Source organism: Limulus polyphemus, unplaced genomic scaffold (genome assembly GCF_000517525.1).
Source record: "Limulus polyphemus unplaced genomic scaffold, Limulus_polyphemus-2.1.2 Scaffold772, whole genome shotgun sequence".
NCBI lineage: Eukaryota > Metazoa > Arthropoda > Merostomata > Xiphosura > Limulidae > Limulus > Limulus polyphemus.
In genome coordinates this window covers 222,815-242,219 of record NW_013666382.1, presented here as the reverse complement: position 1 = coordinate 242,219, position 19,405 = coordinate 222,815, and the positions used below count along the sequence as shown (strand labels likewise).

General features: G+C 30.5%; 1 protein-coding gene across 1 annotated transcript in view; it reads right to left on the bottom strand.

The window, feature by feature from the left end:
• Positions 1–19,405, bottom strand: part of LOC106460451 (DNA (cytosine-5)-methyltransferase 3B-like) — a 34,580-nt gene that overhangs the window by 8,513 nt on the left and 6,662 nt on the right. The window contains exons 3-15 of the mRNA XM_013920146.2: positions 18,000–18,120; positions 16,366–16,500; positions 14,220–14,264; positions 13,055–13,188; positions 8,624–8,688; positions 8,197–8,251; positions 6,516–6,723; positions 5,909–6,054; positions 5,134–5,224; positions 4,055–4,206; positions 3,312–3,397; positions 2,558–2,593; positions 1,637–1,715 (exon numbers count right to left, since the gene is read on the bottom strand). Coding sequence (XP_013775600.1) covers positions 1,637–1,715; positions 2,558–2,593; positions 3,312–3,397; positions 4,055–4,206; positions 5,134–5,224; positions 5,909–6,054; positions 6,516–6,723; positions 8,197–8,251; positions 8,624–8,688; positions 13,055–13,188; positions 14,220–14,264; positions 16,366–16,500; positions 18,000–18,120 — 1,353 coding nt within the window. The remainder of the gene's footprint in view (positions 1–1,636; positions 1,716–2,557; positions 2,594–3,311; positions 3,398–4,054; positions 4,207–5,133; positions 5,225–5,908; positions 6,055–6,515; positions 6,724–8,196; positions 8,252–8,623; positions 8,689–13,054; positions 13,189–14,219; positions 14,265–16,365; positions 16,501–17,999; positions 18,121–19,405) is intronic.

Sequence of the window (19,405 nt, the reverse complement as noted above, 5' to 3'; positions counted from 1 at the left end):
GAGAATATTAGGACTAGGGGACACAAATACAAATTTTGGCAAAGTAGGAGTCATCTTCAGCTAAGACAGTTTTATTTTTCTAATAGAGTGGTTGGCCTTTGGAATGGGTTGCCTTCAAATGTTGTAGAGGCAGTAAATTTAAATGAGTTTAAGAAAAAGCTTGATAAGTAAATGAATGAAAAGGACTGGGTTTAAAATTATTTTATTTTATTTTTTTTAATCATTTTAATTTAGTTTTGAGGATGGAACAGCCAAGATAGATCAATAGGTCCCATGTTGTCCCAAAATATTATGTTATTGCTTGTTTGTTAATTTACGGTAGAATTCTTTCCGAGGAACCTCAGCGATACAAGTCCTTTCTTGATTAAACCAGTTTACTCTTTCTCCATACAAACTTTTAGTACACAGTAATTCCACAGTCAGTACATTTCTCGTCACTTTCAACTCAACGACTTTTATAATACACGCTATAAATCACCGCGATTCACAATCTCGATAACTTCGCTCTCTACGAGTGCAAAACACACACTAGCTCGAAACAGAATCGTAAATTACCCGAAACTCTCCGTGACTACTGTTTGCTTTATCATACCTTCATCATACCCTGGCTTTTCTCTGCCAGACTTATATACTAACAAAGAGGCGTCTCCAACATTCAACGAGTTCCCTGATAATTCGAGAAACTCAATCACGCATGCGCCAGCAGCATCACGTGACTTCCGTTGTTGTAACATTATGTTAAAATATATTACATATATAAAAACATCAGAAGAAACACGTTAGGAAATCCTATTACCACTTATACACTTTTTACAAAAACTATTGTTTGTGTTAACTTGAGTTACATATCTGTAAGCTAAATTTTAATTCTTTTTTTTTGGTTTGCTGTCCGTTTGTCTCACAAAAGATCTAAAAATACTCGCTCTTTTGCTTTTTACCAAATAAATATCAAGTAGTTTTCTGTAAATGAACAGGCATATATCTAATTATATAAAAACAAACTCATATATATTTGATCTTGATTAATCGTCAACTGGCAGCTGGCATATCAGCTTGAAGGAGAACACTTTACCTAACATCAATAATATATGGTTCTTACAGAAGCCCTTAATTGCAAGGTGAAAAATCATAAAAGTAATGGGGCTATCTCATACGTACAAGAAAATAAGTTATACACACAAGATAGTAACTCGTACATACAAGATAATATATCATACGTACAAGATAATACATTGTTCACATGAGATACTTTATTATCATTTGTGCAAGTCATTTTCTTGTAAGTAAGACTCATTATCTTGTACTTATGAGTTAGTTTCTCCTAAGTATGAGAAAACCCCATAATTTTTTATTTTTCACCTTGTGGTTTAGGGCTTCCCATAGGTTCTAAACAACACACTACAAAAATAAAAGCACTTTCTATTTGACTACAAACGTGAATCAGGATGTATTTTTATTGTAGCTCGATAACAGACATTATTAAAACAAAGAACTTACTTTTATAAATATGCACTACCGGCACTTGTGTTTAAAATTGTTTTTAAATTATACGTATGGCTTCAATAAAGTTTTTATTGTGTAAATATAAAATGTTGTTTTTAATTATTTATTATAATTAAAAAAAAAAAGAACTTACTTCTTGGTTCAGGTTAGATGACAAGGAGCTATTTAGTTTAACTGCTTGACGTAGCATGTGGAAATGTGGCTGAAGAGGACTAAAAATGAACAAAATAAATTATGTGACGAGAAATTGTACTTTTCCTCATATTACCACAACACTACTGAAATTTATATATATCAACCTAAATTAGGTAATTTGCTAATTATGATATCATTAAACTAACTGCAACCATAAAATGATCATTAAAAAAATTATGACAATTGTATGTAAAACAAAAACAACTAGTTATTTGTTTTTATGAATGGGCTTTTTATCTTAAAGTATAATTCAAAAATCGTTAACTAAGTTATGAGTGTATCAATATTTTACAACATAATCTCTTCTGGTTGAAACCTTTATATATAGGCATGAATAATTGTCCACTATTATTGCTTCTTACTTAGATGACTTAAGATACAACTTTTGTTATTTAGAGCTATAGCAGGATTATTACTGTTAGATCATCTTCTATGACACACTTAAAAAAATTAACACTGTGAATGAGGTGTTGAAAAAATCTGGCTTTCTCTCTAATCATCCCAAGAATGTCAAAAGAATTTTTTAAAGCAAATTTCTAGGCTAAATTAGGTATATTTAACAACACAATTAAATAAAGCTATACAGATTTTCAGTTCTATATTCATCGAAACTTACTCATTGATGAATGTGTTTGTAAACTAAACAATAAAAATTAGAAGTCACCTGATTAGAAAACTTAGCTAAAATGAATTTAGTTTTTCTTCTTACATAAGTCAATCATGTTAGCCTTTAGGAATTGCTAAATGGTGCTGTTAATATTTGTGACAAAAATAATGAACTAATTTCAAGTCAAATAAATCAAACTTACACACATAACAAAAAAACTGAAATGAAGTGGTGTGCAAGTAACTGACTTACTTGTCAACTTCGCCTCCACTCCAATATTCCTCTACTCTGTTTGGGAGGGAGGCATGTGATCAACACAACAGTCAAATGAAATGAAAATAAATACCAAATAAATAAACAAGTATATATGAAAAAAGTAGAAAATTCAAGGAACAAAAACATAAAACTCAGCACAAAATAGCAAAATCAGGCTCATGTTTGGCTTACAAATGATCATCACATTACAGTTCAAAGCAATGTACAACTGTAAGTATTAACTACTTTATTTGTGTGATATTTTCATCATGTTGATGCAAAATAAAACAACCTAAAACAGGATATTATTCATCCACAACGTTAAAAAATTATATTCATGTAAATATTCAAATAAAACATTCAGCAGAATTAATAAGGTATCATTTACTCTTGAAAAATCATTCACATATGAAAATATCAAAATATTATTATTGTTTTAATCTATTTAAGAACAAAATGCAAATGCGCAAAAAATATATCTGAAGTTATTTCTTGTTATGCCTAAAAATAATCTATTTTCTTTGATATATTATAAATAACAGTAAGCAGCAAACATATTCATGATTGATTACTAAGGGATACAACAAGTTAAATCTGCTTTGCATATCACTATGAAAAACTTGTTACTCCATGACTCTTTCAGTTAGAATAACTGATTCTGTAAGAGAAATTTCAAGCTCTGGAGAAGTAACAAAGAGGAAGTCTTGAATCACAAAGTACTGGTAAAAAAGTAATGCATAAAATAACTTACGCATACATTCCTGGAATATTTCCCCAAAAGTATCGAGCCTGATTCTGAGGCGAAAAATACTTTGAGTCAATTAGGGCTGGTTCACACTGTTCAAACATCAAAATAAACACCTATCAGTAAAACCTGCTTCAAGTACTTATTATTCACTCATTATTGTAACGCTAAACCAAGGTTACCAATCTATTTGACTACTCTTTGTATGGTAAATACTTGTGTATTTTCTTACCTTTAAAATAAGAGCAAGTCAATAATAAGAATTCATTTTTTACCACATAGTTTAATTAAGATTATTATAATCTTCTATCTAACAAACAAAGGGGACTAAGGGTATAGTGAAGGTTGTATTTGTGGCACTATCTAGTATTAACACACAAATTATATGTATAAAAATTCCACCTTATCAATGGTGCTGAAATTCGTAATTTGGACAGTTCAATACAATTTTTACCATGTAATTTGTTTACAACACAGTTCACTGTTGTATTAATTATATCACAACTTATGTTTTAAATCTTTTAATACATGGCACTATAAAAAACGCCAGTCATTTAATTCTTCTTCCAATAGTCTTCACTGAAAAATACTGACTGTACTTTATAATGATTTTTAACCATGAATAGCAAAACAATAACACAATAATGTTTATAGTAAGGCTACAGTGTTATAAAACTACTTTTATAATTGAAGATACTTATTAAACAAATAATTACAAAAAAAAAGTAATACCTTCTTAAGTTACTTACTTGAAGGAATCGTGTAATGATAGATTTGTATTCTTGTGGAATGGATGTTACATTTTCATAAAGCCAGAAAACATGGCGTTCCTTGTTTGCCAACTGTACTGCCTTTAATAGTCGAAAAAAATCAAAAAACAATCTCCCTGTTCCAGTTGCATCTGTAAACAAAAAGCTTAAACTAGAGTGGAATATATGTAGTTGAAACAGTTGTGTGCAGAACACTTCTTCATAACAAAATAAACTGTGTAATGCATAATGGGGTCAAATTCACAACAAGTTTGGCAGTATATGAAAAACATAAGAGCAGCAGTAATGAAGAACTAAGAATGATCCTGGATGTCTTTTTCATTAAAAGCCTCGGGAGATCTAAACATAACATAAAAAACAACTGCAATCAAGAATAAAGTGCATGTAACTGATTTCATTGTTTATTAATTGTTACTTTAATAGATGAGCTGACAATGCAAGTCATTGAAGTTCAAATTATTTACTCTAATAATCCATAAATAGATCAAGTAAGACAATCAAAAAATTACCTCTCACTAAATCTGAAGTTATATTTATATATACTTTATAAATCTTGGAGTTGAGAACAGATATTCTGAATAATAAAAACTATTGAAAAACTGAAATTTTACTCTGCAACAGCATAGCAATTAAGATGTTAGGTGCTGAGATACTTGGCATCATATATGGCAAATGCTGAGAAGAGTTTTAGGGCAATATCTTTGTATTTTAAATTTAAACAATAGCAATAATAACAAATCTAAAACATGTAATCTTTACATTTTTTTTTTTTATGATGCACAAGTGTATCATTAGCACAAGTGAATGACTGCCAAACATGCATCCTCAGCAGTGAACATGTTAAACAAAAATAACAAGGAGGTCCTGAAAGTAGAATTAAACTAATTAAACACACCCTCTCCATTTTCTAAAACTTCATTTTATCCATACCTCATACAAAACTAGCAATGTTTTGAAATAAAAAGAAATTATTTAACTACAGAGTCAATAAGTTTGTCCAACTTTATCTCTGGTGTACTTTTAGACCTGAACACTAAAATTATGATTTATTAACATACCATACAAGCCTTTTCTTCCAGAACTAACCAATGAGGGGTCAATGCATGGTGACCCACCAATCACAAGATCTACAGGACAAAGCTTGGCTACCTATAGTAATATTTCATAAGGATCAAAATAAATATAAAGGAAAAAGAAATACATTTTTAAATATTTAACTGACATTCAAGATATGGCTAAATAGATCACAAGTATACAACAAATTTGCATCTTACATTTGCAGTTACGACCTACACACTTATTGAATAAAAAATAACAACACATTACTTGTGCTAAATAAATATATTTCCCAGCTGTTTAATGTATTATAATAATGAAAATGTTTAATATGAATTATGAACAGCTCTTTTTGTAAAGATAATTAAATAATGAATATCATTTCTTTGTATTTGTATTAATTATATCATAATTATAGATCTGAAAAGTGATGATGAAATGTATAACTATATTTTTATAAAGAATGTTTTACTGCATTACTAAAAAAAGGCTCTCATGAACTTGGCTATATTCTGAGTGGAATATAAGGTATTGCCATGTGACCACAATAGCATATTAGAAGCAAACATAATTTTGTATGTCTTTGTATTGGTGATGAAACAGACTAAAATAAACAGTCCTTTTAGCCTAAGTAATAGGATTTTTACTTCAGGTACATAGTAAAAAGAGATACATCAAAATCACAATTTTCAAATACTTAAAAGAATAACTTTTAAAATTATACAGGTATATGAGACATAAACTTAATTATGGAAAAGACTGCACACTGTTACCTACCTCAGCATCAGAAATTTCCTCAATTTGGCCCAAATGAGTAACATTACATTTGTGCTGCACAATTGAAATGTTAATTGCATCATGATCCATTTCACTTGCATAATAAGCTTCTACTTCAATTCCCAGTTGATCTAACACATATCTTCCTTTGGGAATATAACAGCAATATTTGCTTAGATATTTGCTCACTAATATAAAGATTATACTAGGATATTACAACAGCTTTACATATAACAGTCAACAAATATCCTGTTAATTATCATAAGTTTTATTATGGGGGTGAAACATGCATTCTAAGTTAAAAAATTATTAGAAAGGGTAAAAAAGTCCAGTTGTAATAAAGCTAAGCATGTAGGTTATAAAAATCGGAATGGTGATAACAGAGTAAAATACAGCCCTGAAAACAAATATTAAAGTCTTTACATTTATGTAACTAATTCCTTCTCAAAATAAAAGAGCTGAAGAATTAATGAATCAAAAATACATGATATATTTAGAATTCATTTATTTTTTATTAAAAAAAGAAAATACTGAAAAAAATATTACAGTTTGATATATTACTAAGAATCTCACCAAACAAATACAAAAATGCTATTGTTCCCCCTACCAGTTCCAATTCCATCAAACAGAGATAAAACTCTAATTGGTTTTTTTTCTCTGTAGTCATCTGAAGATGGGGATAACTGAATGCTTTTTTCTGGCTGAAACAATTTTAAAACATTCTGTTGCCAGTCTAACTTTGGTTGAATAAGACCATTTCTTTCTGGATCATACTCAGTACAGATAAAGCAGAACCATGGATCAGCAGCTAGGACCTGTGATGAAATATAATTGCTATTATGTATCTTTATGTTTTGATAAACTTTTGCTGAACCATACTTTTACTGATTCATTGATAAATTTCATCAACACATCTGTGGAACAGAAAGAGAACTGATAAACTAATATGTTCTAGAGTTATTCCCAAGACAAAACAACAAATATTATAAATATACTTACATTACCAATAATCCATTCCTTGGTGGACATCTATACCACAGTTACACCAACTATCAGATTTACCATATACTGAAATGCCAACTTTTAACTGTTTAATTTCCCAATGCTTCCTTCAACTAGAATTTAGTCTATATACAGATGGTTAAAGATACTTTTTATCAACATTCTTATCAGTTAATAATACCAAAAAACTGGAATTATTAATCACTGGAAAGTCTTTTCCAGTGAAGGTTTTGTGTTACATGCTAATTTAATTAAGTCCAGTGTCTTTGCTTCAAAAGCATCTAAGTTAAAAGGTTAAAATTTACACATCACAATAATACTTAACAATAACACTACTATATCTGTAACTTTTATATCACTTATTAAAACAATTCACTATAAATGCATAAGTATATTTTCCGTGTTACAACTGCTGCTAATAATGGTTTTATTATGCTTCAATTGACCAAAAGATAAACAATTATTAAAAGTTATCACAAACATTTGCTGTAGTTAAAAACAATGTGGTAATTTCTTTTTTGGTATAAAAACTAACAGGGATCCATGGATAATCCACAATGATGATAAAGTGTACAATAAGGAAAACAACACTGCTTGTTGGATCGATGGTGCATGTTTAGAGAGTAGCTAGAATTAATGTAGGTCCCCTAATAATTTGGGCATCACAAAGTACATAAAGTATTTAAAAGATTGTTCCATACTTTTGAAAGTGGAAATAATGTATCCTTACAATGAAACAGAGGTAGGGTTAACACAAGTGCTAACTTTGAATCGATACATTGTAAACAAAATAATAATGGCAAACACAGCTGTGTACAGAACAGTGTGTAATCATGCAAGTGCATTAGTGAGTTTGTGCACTCAAGTGAATCAGACTCGAACAAAGGAAATAAGAAACTCAAACAAATGTATGACTGATTACATTACAGAATATAACAGCCTCATGCTATTAAAAAATAAAGTACGAAACAAATTAAAAGTTTACATCATCACAACAGAACACTCTCAAAGTAAAATAAAACAAACAGCCTCATGCGACATCAGGGATGTCATTGTGAAAGTGTTTATATGTTGCCAAAAGATGGCAACAATCTTCATCAATCGAGACATAGCTATGGAAAGTACAGTGTAAATAAACCACTTTAATGTCATACTTTTGAGTTCTAATACCTAATCATGTATATTCATGTCATTCAACATATTTATAGAAACTCTAAGTGCAATGCTTTTAGAATTGACAAAGTCTTTGCATGTACAGTTTAATCTTATAATACTGATGGTTTTACCTTTTTATGGGTTCCAGGAGAAATCAGAACATCAATACAGCCAGTACAGTAACACCTAAGAAAGAATACATAAATACAGAAGAAAAGTTAGATTTAAACCAAAACACTAATATATCTGATGAAGTATAGAATCATAATGAAATACTATGTTAAATGCTGCTTCTTAAAGTAAGTTTACTGAATTAAAGGAAACATCTTATAAATTAACTTTTATTACAAAAAAAGACAATAATTTGTTAATAATTGCTAATATAGCCACCAAAAAATATTTTGGCATTTATTTATTAAAGTGCCACATGTATAACAATTAATTTACATATGAATATAAGGCTAGAGAAATTCTACAATAATATTATTGTTGTAATTTATACATTAAATATTCTAATAATATCTTCAGTATATTCCTATCAACATAAAAACAGCTTACTTGTTACAGTCGGTGTTATCACAGATAATTAGCTCTCCTGCTTGCCCACAAATAACACAATATGCCTTGAAAAAAAAAAGTATTATAATTATACATGTCAGAACATTCTATTGCACACAAATTATAGAAGTGAAAGGAAATACCAAAAATTTCAAAGATTTAAATGTAGTATCAAATTTCTTAATCAACTATTGGTTGAAAATTTGTCTTTAATAGAAAGTTTTAGCTGTCCATGGGAAAAGATGCATGAACATTTTCCTAAGGCCTAATCAATAAAAGTATATTAAATTAGCTGGGTGTAATAAAATATGTAAACTAAGCTCTGATAATATAAAACAAACATATGAGTGGTAAACACTTCTTCATATGCATAAGTATGATCAATAAAACAGGACAAACAGCATTATCTTGATACAGATTTCCAATATTTAATCATATAGCAATGCACATTATACATCAATCCTGCACCAATTAGTTCAAGCTATCCAGTTTTTAAACACTGAAAGTATTCCATTTGGACCAAATTATGGGAATCGTTCATGCATGTATAAAAGGTATAAAGATTACGTGGAAATAAACCTTTAATTATAGTTCAGTTTTTAAGACTTCCAATGATATACAAAGCTTAGGCAATTATATATGTATGTTGACATTATAAAAATTACTGAAGATACTTATACTAAACTTGATCAAATATTGATAACCCAAGATTATATGATACTAGTGTATTGAGAAAGTATGTTGCAAAGAACATGTATTAGAGGCGACACACAGACACATTACACAAAGTCATTTAATTTTTATTGTTGGTTACACAATCTTCTGATATTTGTCTGTAAAAAATTTAAAGACATATTTAAAAAGCTCACTATTATCTTTAGTACTGTTAGTCAACAGTGTGAATTCAATAAAAACGTTGCTAAACCTTCTTAACGTTTAATATGTTTATATTAATCATAGGACTATGAAGTTGGAAACTGCAATGATACAAATGAATCAATTTTAATTGCGTGGCTTTTACAGGACTGTTTTTATATACTAGATTTCAAACACCCATTAAGAGGGATATACCCTAATATAGAGTAATTATGGTGGGTAGTACACTGTATGAAACAACTCACCTTAAAAATATTTTATTAAATGTGAGACTTCTTTGAAATTAGATTTATGATGAAAATATATTTAGGTTTATTAAAAAGATTTAATGAGAATTGTCAGAAATAAACAAACTGTAAGGTAAAAACACAAACTATTAGAACAAAAAGAGCAAATATCAAAAAAGTTAAAATGTATTAAAAAAGTTCAGGAAAAGTGAGCATGAAAATCAGTGCAGACAATGCCATAATAAATGTGAAAAAATTATTGTGGTAACTAGAATTGTCCACATAAGACTTAAAATAACTTTTGAAAACATGAACATCAAGAATATTTCTGAATGCTGGTGTTCTTTAAAAATTAAACTCTCTTAACCATTGTAGGAATAAAAGACACTATGATTCCGTGAAAGAAGCATAAAGCAAAAATTATAAAAACGTTGAGTGTCAGTCTCAAAGAGTTTCTAGTTAAAAAGTTAGAAGGCATTCAGACACTGGAGTTTTGTAAGTTTACAGAGAAGGAAACTGTAAATGGTTTTCACATCAAATACACAAAAATACATAAAATTTTTCACAAAGCCAAAATGTTCACTCATGCTTTCTTTGGTCAATGCAAGTGAGAAGAAATCTTCTAAAATGAGAAAGTCTCCACTGTAATATTAACTTGTCAGAGGGGAAAGAAGATTTTTCAAATTATTTTTATGAAGAGGATGGTCTCGGTAAGATGATCGAGAGATGAAGAATGCTGAGGAGGACGGAAGGAAATAGGGCAATGGGAAGGGGAGGCAAACATCTTCTGACAGAACCTGTAGAATCCGCAGATCTGTCACAAAATGCCACCAAATGGCTGAAAGATGGAGCAACCTGGTCCCCACCAGTCCGAGAACCTCCGTCTTGTCACCTGTAATACTGACGTCATGCGGGAAAATTAAAGATAGGGACAGAAGCACCAGGGGAAAGGCAAGGGTCTGGGTGAGTAAGGAGGAGAATGGGAAACAAGGACAGGAGGCTCCTGAGAAGAAGTAGTAGGGTGAGATAAATGTGTGGCCAGAGAAGACAAAGAAGAATGCAATCTAGCCACATCAATCCTGGATTCCAAGGAATCAGGACGACCCCCAAATACTGTGTTGCATAGAAAGGGGGCCTGATGTAGATCTCGCAGGGATGAATGGGGGAGATGGACCTACCACAAGTAAAGTATCCTCCCCAACAAGTTTCAACAACACAGAAGCGAGGTATTTAAGGAAAAGGTAGAGGCTGATAATCGAGCAATAGTAGACCAAAGAAGGGCCCTGAGCTCATCTGAAAATTTTTCAGAGGAGCAAAGAAAGGACTCAGACAATAATTGGAGGGAAGACAGGTAGTGTAAAAGGGAGGAGAGGGAAATGCAAATCCTTGAAAATTAAGCTTGATTAAAATGAACCAAAACCCTTAGATTCAACCCCCACAGGGGAAGTAGAGGATCCAATTGCTGAGAATCCAAAAATGGATCAAAATGGAAGGTATGCCAAAGTATATTGATCCAACAAATGGGGGAGATAGGGCATACTGATACCTGACTGAAGTTGATCAGAAAATCTCTGAGCATGAATTCATATGTCGGGTGAAGGGAACAAAACATAATAATCAGAAGTGGAATATCACACAGTAAGGACGGGGAGGCATCATAGGCAATAAGGCAAACATGCAAAATGTTACATACTTGACAAACAAATTGTAAAAAAGGGGTGAGACATGAAATCTCCTGAATAGGTGTAGATTGTGAATGACCAAAAGAAGAAGGTGCCGTAAAAAGAGTCCCAATTTTCATCCCCATGATGGTATTCTTCCAAAAAGAAAGAAACAAAAGGAGGAGAAACTGCCAGTCAAACACATGACTCTAGCTCATGGGGATTAAGGCCTGTACTTCCTCTACAGATAAAGTCGAACCAGAGTCCTGGGAAGTCATACTGTCAACTGCCACGGGAATTTCCTTTTCCTACACACTTGAACCTCAAATTCATACTAAGTACACTTAGAATTTGAGAAGGAAAAGAAAATCAAAAGCAAAATCATTGAAACAATTGAATTCAAACACTGAAAATTAAAACTGTTGAATCAGAAACTGTAGTCACACTAAAAAAAACACACATTTGAACAATGTAGCACCAATCTAGAAAGTGAAGATTGAGCGGGAATAACAAAAGGTGCTGGCTGCACCAATATAAGTGGCACAGTACTATTGGTGGAAAGTAATCACATGATATGTACATGTTCAGAAGTAGTATGAAATTGATGTGGTATATAGTTTGGTGCGCTGATAGCAAACATTTTTCAGCAATGATTAGAGAGCAGAAAGAAGATCAAGTAGAAATAAAACCATATTGGAATTAGGAAATACTTAACTTTCAAGAGAAAATTAAGATAATTTAAGTTAATTATTAACTTTTCTGGAAAGTTATACTGGTAAGAAGCTACTACTTTCAAAATGACATACAAATTTATTTCAAAAATTGTTCACTATCATTTGAAGTCTGACACTTCAGCATGTGGTATATTCAGTTTTATGGCATATTTTGGAAACTTAATAATCAAAATGATATATGACAAAACATTAGTAAGTAATTAAAAAAATAATTTTATAAGAAATATCAGAGAATTTTATCTTCAAATGCAAATATACAAAATTATCTTTAACATTTCAGAAATGGTCTTTTATCATAGTATATTCTAAATCAGAAATGTTTTGATCTATAACATACTAAGTATGATTTAAATACTGTCATACACTCATTTGTGAAAATTGCACATTACATGTAAACCATTCATGTTCAGATTTACAAAAATCAGCCAAACAGAAGTGTACTAATGCAAGATTTGTATCACTAAGCCATTTAAAATCTTATAACATACTTTAAAAACCAACATTAAATTTAAAAAATAATGTCAAGAATAGAACTACAACTAAAAGGTAAACAATAAACTACTATTAAAAACATACATAAACATTATGGAACCACACAATTAATTATCAGTACAGACCTACAAAATGAAGTAACACATTACTGTACTGATACTAGTACAGCAATCTTAAAAATAATGAATATGTTTGCATTTACAAAAACACAATAAAATCATGATACAAATCTACAACATAAAGACAAATAACAAAGAAATGAGACAAATCTACAAGACACAGATCCATAGCATGAGCCAAACACTTATGACATTGAGCTAAAATATTATAAAATGATACAGGCTTAAGTTAGTGAGTCAAAAACCTTAGTAAACTGCTACAGGTACAAAAACAAAGAGTTAAGAATATGTTAATTTTAAACCTTATAATCTAGTATCTTACATTAGTTCCATCATCGCCATAAGCAAACATAGTTTCTATTATATCATCTTTACACTGTTGACACAGTCCACCTTCTATGAGAGGATGTTGGGTCACTATATCTTCTGAAGATGAATCACAAGCAACACATACATCTATATTAAAGAGATACATCATTTGTCATAAAGCTATTTTATGAAGAACATTATATTCAACAGTGGATCTGAGTATGTCATGACTGGGAAAAATCAGACATAATACAGAGGATGATGAAACATCACAATAAGACAAGAACAGTTTTTAAAGAACCTTCTGATAAGCTTTGCTTGGTTTGTTGTTGTTGAGTTTTGTACAAAGCTACTTGAGGGCTATTTGCACTAGTCACTCCTAATTTTGTAGTGACAGACTATGGTAAAGGCAGCTAGTCAACACAAACCATTGCAAACTATTGCGATACTCTTTGCCAACAAACAGTGGGATTGATCACCAAATAATAATGATCTCATGATTGAAAGGGTGAGCATTTTTATTTATGAGTTTCAATCCCATGACTTGCAGATTGCAAGTTGAGTGCTTCAACTACCAGACCATGACAGGCATAAGCTCCAAGTTTGACCACAATACTTTATTTGAAACCTAAAATGTTAATTTTAATTTTCTGGTAACAACTTGGACTGGGCAACTTAAAAGATGAAAATAAATGAAGATATATCACTATTTTACAATTACACTTAGGTTTAACTTGGTGACACAATACAATTGCTAGATGGGTTATCTAGTTTAAATCCATTACAACTGTTGTTAAAGATAGGATAAAATAAAATTTAATAATCTTCAATAATCATCTTATCATTTAGAGCCATTAGTACTTTCAGTATATAAAATGTGAGTTTTGCACATTTTGTCTTCAGAAAGGCTCAAGCACCCAACATTCTTAATCAAATAACAAAGTAAAAAAAACAATTATCTGCTAATCATTATTATTACACCATAAAATCAAAATTTTTACATTTTCTATGGCAATTTTAAAATAAGTTTTTGACCAAATAGTTCTTAATATTCTTAATTAATTATACCTTAGCTAGAAAAAACGTTTTTCCAAAAACTAAACAGACCACTTGTAGTTATTTAAAAGGGAAAACCAAAGGTTAACAATGGAATTTTAACAGCATTAATGCTAACTTACCTTGAATAGACAGTTTTCTTTCCCTAACTTTTTTCAAAGCACTTCCTGAAAAACCAAAGTTTACAATATATTTTAGTGAGTAACACTATAAGGTTCTGTGCAAAAACATGAAATTATAAAATACTAAACAAATATTATATCATAATAAATCAAATATAAAGTTCACCAGTAAATTAAAATCCTTTATACAATTATTCAAAAATTAGGTAATCAATAAGAATCAATTTCTTTCATATTTTCTATACTTTTTCATGTTTTCTCACAGGGTTGTTCTGAATAGTTATATAAAAATGTTATATTCTTTTTTTAAATAGCAGATATATCCATATTAGACTTAAAACATTTTCATGTATGTATAATATGAACAGATTATTTTTTTGGATCATTTTTTTGTACATATGTATTGTTTTAAGTTCATCAAAAAGATAAAAACAAAACATTTCTGTAATTGTAAGTAAGATCACATAAGTATAGTTTGACAGTCAGATATTTTTCAATTCAAATTTATAAATCTAATATGCACTATATTTCACATATCTATGTAGTTTTTCCTACACTTGAAAATCTAAGCTTAGTTTGCTTTTTTGTCCTAATTTCCTTTCTAACTAAAGTCATTTATACTTTTTAGAAATTGTAATTAAGTTTGATATGCCAGCAATCATACTCATCTTGCCTTCACAATTTCATCGCAATGGCCCTGTAGCAATATTTCCTTGAAATTAGGTCTTGAAACAACAAAAAAAAAACCATGCCAATATCCTCCTATCTCCTCCTCTTTTATAACTTTCCATAAAACGTTTCATGTATATGACTTCCAAGTGCATACTTTTGCAGATTGAAAAACAAAAGTACACTGATGCTACACTGGGGATCTTTTTAGGTTTGTGATTAAATGAGATATCCCTGACTCAAATTTGGTCCACTATCTTTGTCATAACAGCAGCCACTGAATTCAAGGTGTGGCTAGAGACTAGTAAACTTCAAATTCTTGTTTATTATATTTTTAATAGCACCAGAAGATATACCCAGCTTCCCAGCAATGGCTTTAAAGGGTTGGAGGCTTCTCTTTAATAACAGCCTTAATTATACAGATGAAGGCATTAATCGTAATAGATTTAGGATGTGGTATAGGAGCCTATTACTTCTCTAAACAACAGCTGTGTGAGTTTTTCCACTTACTTGGAGAACAATGAATATTCCCTTTGGCTATACTCTTACTGTAGGAATGTTTCCATAAGTTAAGAACTCCCAGTCACCGATAAGTTTTGGAAGCTCTTTAAAAGTTTGATAAATGTGGGTAGTGTTTATATGTGGGAGACTGATATCTATCTAATATGATTATTTTTATAATTACCCAAACATTCAATAGAAAATGTATATAACTTACATGCAATTCTATTATATGTAAATAACCCTCTGTAGTTTCCCCAAGTACCACAAAAAAAATATAATATATATATATATATATATATAATATTAAGACTTGTTTACATATAAATAAAGACATGGTTGAAATTTTACCCAATTACAATAAAAGAGTATTTGTAATTTCTACAACAACAGAGCTGTAAAGCATAATTATCATCTTATATTTATGTATGAAAGCTCCTAACTGCTACATGATATGTAGTTGTAGTTGTAAATTGGAACAATTCTGTTTACAGCTTTAATATGGTAATTTATATGGACACATGATGTGATGCATGTGTAAAAAAATCTGTTTTGTCTCATTTCATTATTCATTTAGTCATTCTACTACCATTAACCTTTTTTGTGAACTCTTTATGGTGGGAGTGCTCTTGTTCTGCAGAATACTCAAAACACTCAGCTCTCAAAAAACATGAATGTGAAACTTCACAACAAGAAATATTGCTGGTATTCTCTAATATTGGAGAAGATATGCAAAATGAAATGTCATATGCGTACTGGATATTTGCCAAAATAAGTTTCTAGTTTTACTGATTATTTCTTATCATAAGCTTTGATAAAAAAAAACTTTATGCAAAAGAGAATTCAATATAAAGCAACAGACACTTTCTCACTGAATGTAACCTTTTTTAATGGGAATAATTTAATCATTATTTACTCTATCTATTATTTATTCTGAAATTAATGTTACAACATAGGTAAGTAAGAAATAACTAACCTGAATTTTCTAACTGGGCAAATCGAGAAAAGCGTGGTTGCAGGGAGGTCTGCGATTCAAGAAGCAAGAGAGCTTCCAGGTACTGTGTCTTGATACGATCAAGCCGTCTACGTACATTTTCAGGAATTGGATTTTCTATAAAATATATATATACAAAAGTGTTCCTTTATAAAACTAATTTTAGTAGCTAATGTTGTTATAAATGGAGTTCAATCAAACTGGAGTAATGTTAAAAGTGGGATACCTCAGGGCTCAGTGTTAGGACCTTTGCTCTTTTTTTGATTTACATCATTAACATAGATGAAGGAATGGTCAATAAATCATTTAAAGTTACTCATGATATTAAGGTTTTAGGTGTTGCTGGCTGTGAGGAGGATACTGCTGTTTTACAAAAGGATTTGGATTATTTGGTGAGTTAGACAAATAAATGGTAAATGGCTTTTAATTATAATAAATGCAAGGTAATGCATGTGGGATACCATAATTTGAAATATGAGTATAATTTGGATGGGACTAATCTTAACAGTGTTAGGGAAAAAAAGGGTCATGGTGTTCTAGGGCAAACAGTATTTTAGGTTGTTTCTACATAAATATTGAATATACGTCTAAAAAAGTCATAATTTCATTGTGTAGGTCATTGGTTAGGCTAAATTTGGAGTATTGTGTTCAGTCTTTGGCTCCTTACCATATATGGGAAGGACATTTAATTGTTGGAAATGGTTCAGAGAAGAGCTACTAGAATGATACCTGGGATGGAAAGGTTGTCCTACAAGTACAGAGTTAGAGGGTATTTGATTGAAGTGTTTAAAATTGTTAATGGAATTCACAGTGTTGATGCATCATCTTTTTTTTTTTTAATACTGAATGGGGAGAATGGTAAGACTAGAAAACAGAAATATAAATTTGGGCAGGATAGGAGTCATCTCCAGTTAAGTAAGCTATATTTTTCTAACAGGTTGGTTGGCCTTTGGAATATTTTGTCTTCAGATATGGTGGATGCAGTTAATTTAAGGGAGTTTAAAGGAGGCTTGATACATATTTAAATGATTAGAGCTGGCTTTGAGTATTTAATTTTTATTTTAGAGTTTAGTTTACTGGATGGGGTGGCCTGGATGGACCAACAGATACCTTGTTGTCCTTGAATAATATGTATATATGTATAGATATATCATCCTACTGAAGAAAGTATGCATTTGATAATACTTGCTACTTAAGTCTGACTAGTTTCATAAAATTATAAAATAAATCACAACATACGTTAATGACATGCAAAAATAATTTTAAGAGAGGTCCTCTTTTTCAAACACTGGCCCAAAAATATTTGTGTGAAACTATTCATCAAAATTATTGTGTAACATTTTCCAACCCACTGAACTAAACAAAATGTAAATACTGGTATAAAACAAAGACGAATTTTTAAAATTAGTTTTGTGAAGAAAACACATGGATTATAAACACATGTACATTATAAAGTTACATATATAACCCAAAGAGGCACTAAGTTTAAGTTACAATAAAGATGAGACTGGAATCACTTTTATTTTCATAAAACATTAATTTTGATAAATCATCCATAATTAACTTTCATTCTCTACAAACAAAAACTTTTAGGAAAATATCTAAAAGTGACATACCAACACTGGGTGCCCATGGGTTTGTTCTACGAGATTCTGTGCGAAACCCATGTTTAGCCCAACTTAGCAGCTTTACAGAATCTCCTTCTGCCACATCCACTCCTGCTCGAACTGCCATTTCCTTTAAATTAAAAACAGATGATGTTGAAAATAAAACAGAATTCTGGAACTAAAAATATAGGTAATAAATAAAACTGTATTTAAATGGTAATAGCTTCATATTGTGGTTGTGCTAAGGTGATGCTATGCTGTGACAATAAAAACTTCTTAATCAATTTAAGAATCTATATGTTATAAAACAATAAGCCTATCATAAATTTTTACCTCTAATATAACCTTGAACTATGACTGTCGGACTGTTATCCTACAACTATGCACATTGCTATATATTGCCTAAGATAAATACAGAGTGTAGGTGCAGTATGTATGGGGAGAGTTGTAGGATAGGAAGAAGTAGAAAATTTGATCTTTGTCTTGGCACAAATCAAGTCATAGCTTAAGGTTGTAGTAAAGAAACTTTGAAACATAAATATATTCATACATAATGTGAGAAAATTAAACAATTACATCCACATTCTGCATTCATAAATGATGTAATATTAGACTGTAGCTCACAAAACTCATACCATGACAAGTTGAAAACTATAACTTCAAGCAATATAAGTTCTTTTCAGCCAGCTAGGTTAATGATGACAATTAACAGAGCTTTTAACCTTTTCTTTTAGGTTGGGAAATTAGCTACAAATCATCTTTATCTATATAAATACCTTTATAGTAATTCTTTACAAATAACTGGAAAAAATAAAAACTAAAAAAATATATTTTTATTTTTAAATAAAAAACAAAAAGAAGATGAGCATGATGATACATAAATTACTGCATTACTTGTGTCACCAAAACAAAGCACTGTTAATTGTTACAAGGTCAAAGAACATTTTTTGAATCTGCCAGTCCACATAATACATATTAAATAAGTTATCAACATTTTGTGATATAGATTTTCATAAAATTGATATCAATTCAGTTAAAAGTAATTTGAGTGATATATAATTGGTAATTGTACAACATTTCAAGTTGGTCATAAGTAATTTCATCACAATTAAGTAAGTGAAACCTTATCTATTTATTTGCACAAGTTGTTCATACTGTTACAACAGCGGAAGTTACGCGACGCTGGGAGCATGCGTGCTGGAGTTTCTAAAAGGATCATGAATTATCGAGGAACCCTGCGAACGTCCGAGTGTTTGCCAGGCACCCTCTTTTTTAGTATATAAGCCTGGCAAATAAAGCCAGCGATAGAGAGATACGCAGATAGATTGAAGAGACAGATAATTGGGTCAAACGAACAGTAGGCACCATAAGTAAAGTGTGTGAATTACTGTGATTTATAGCGTGTGTTATAAAGG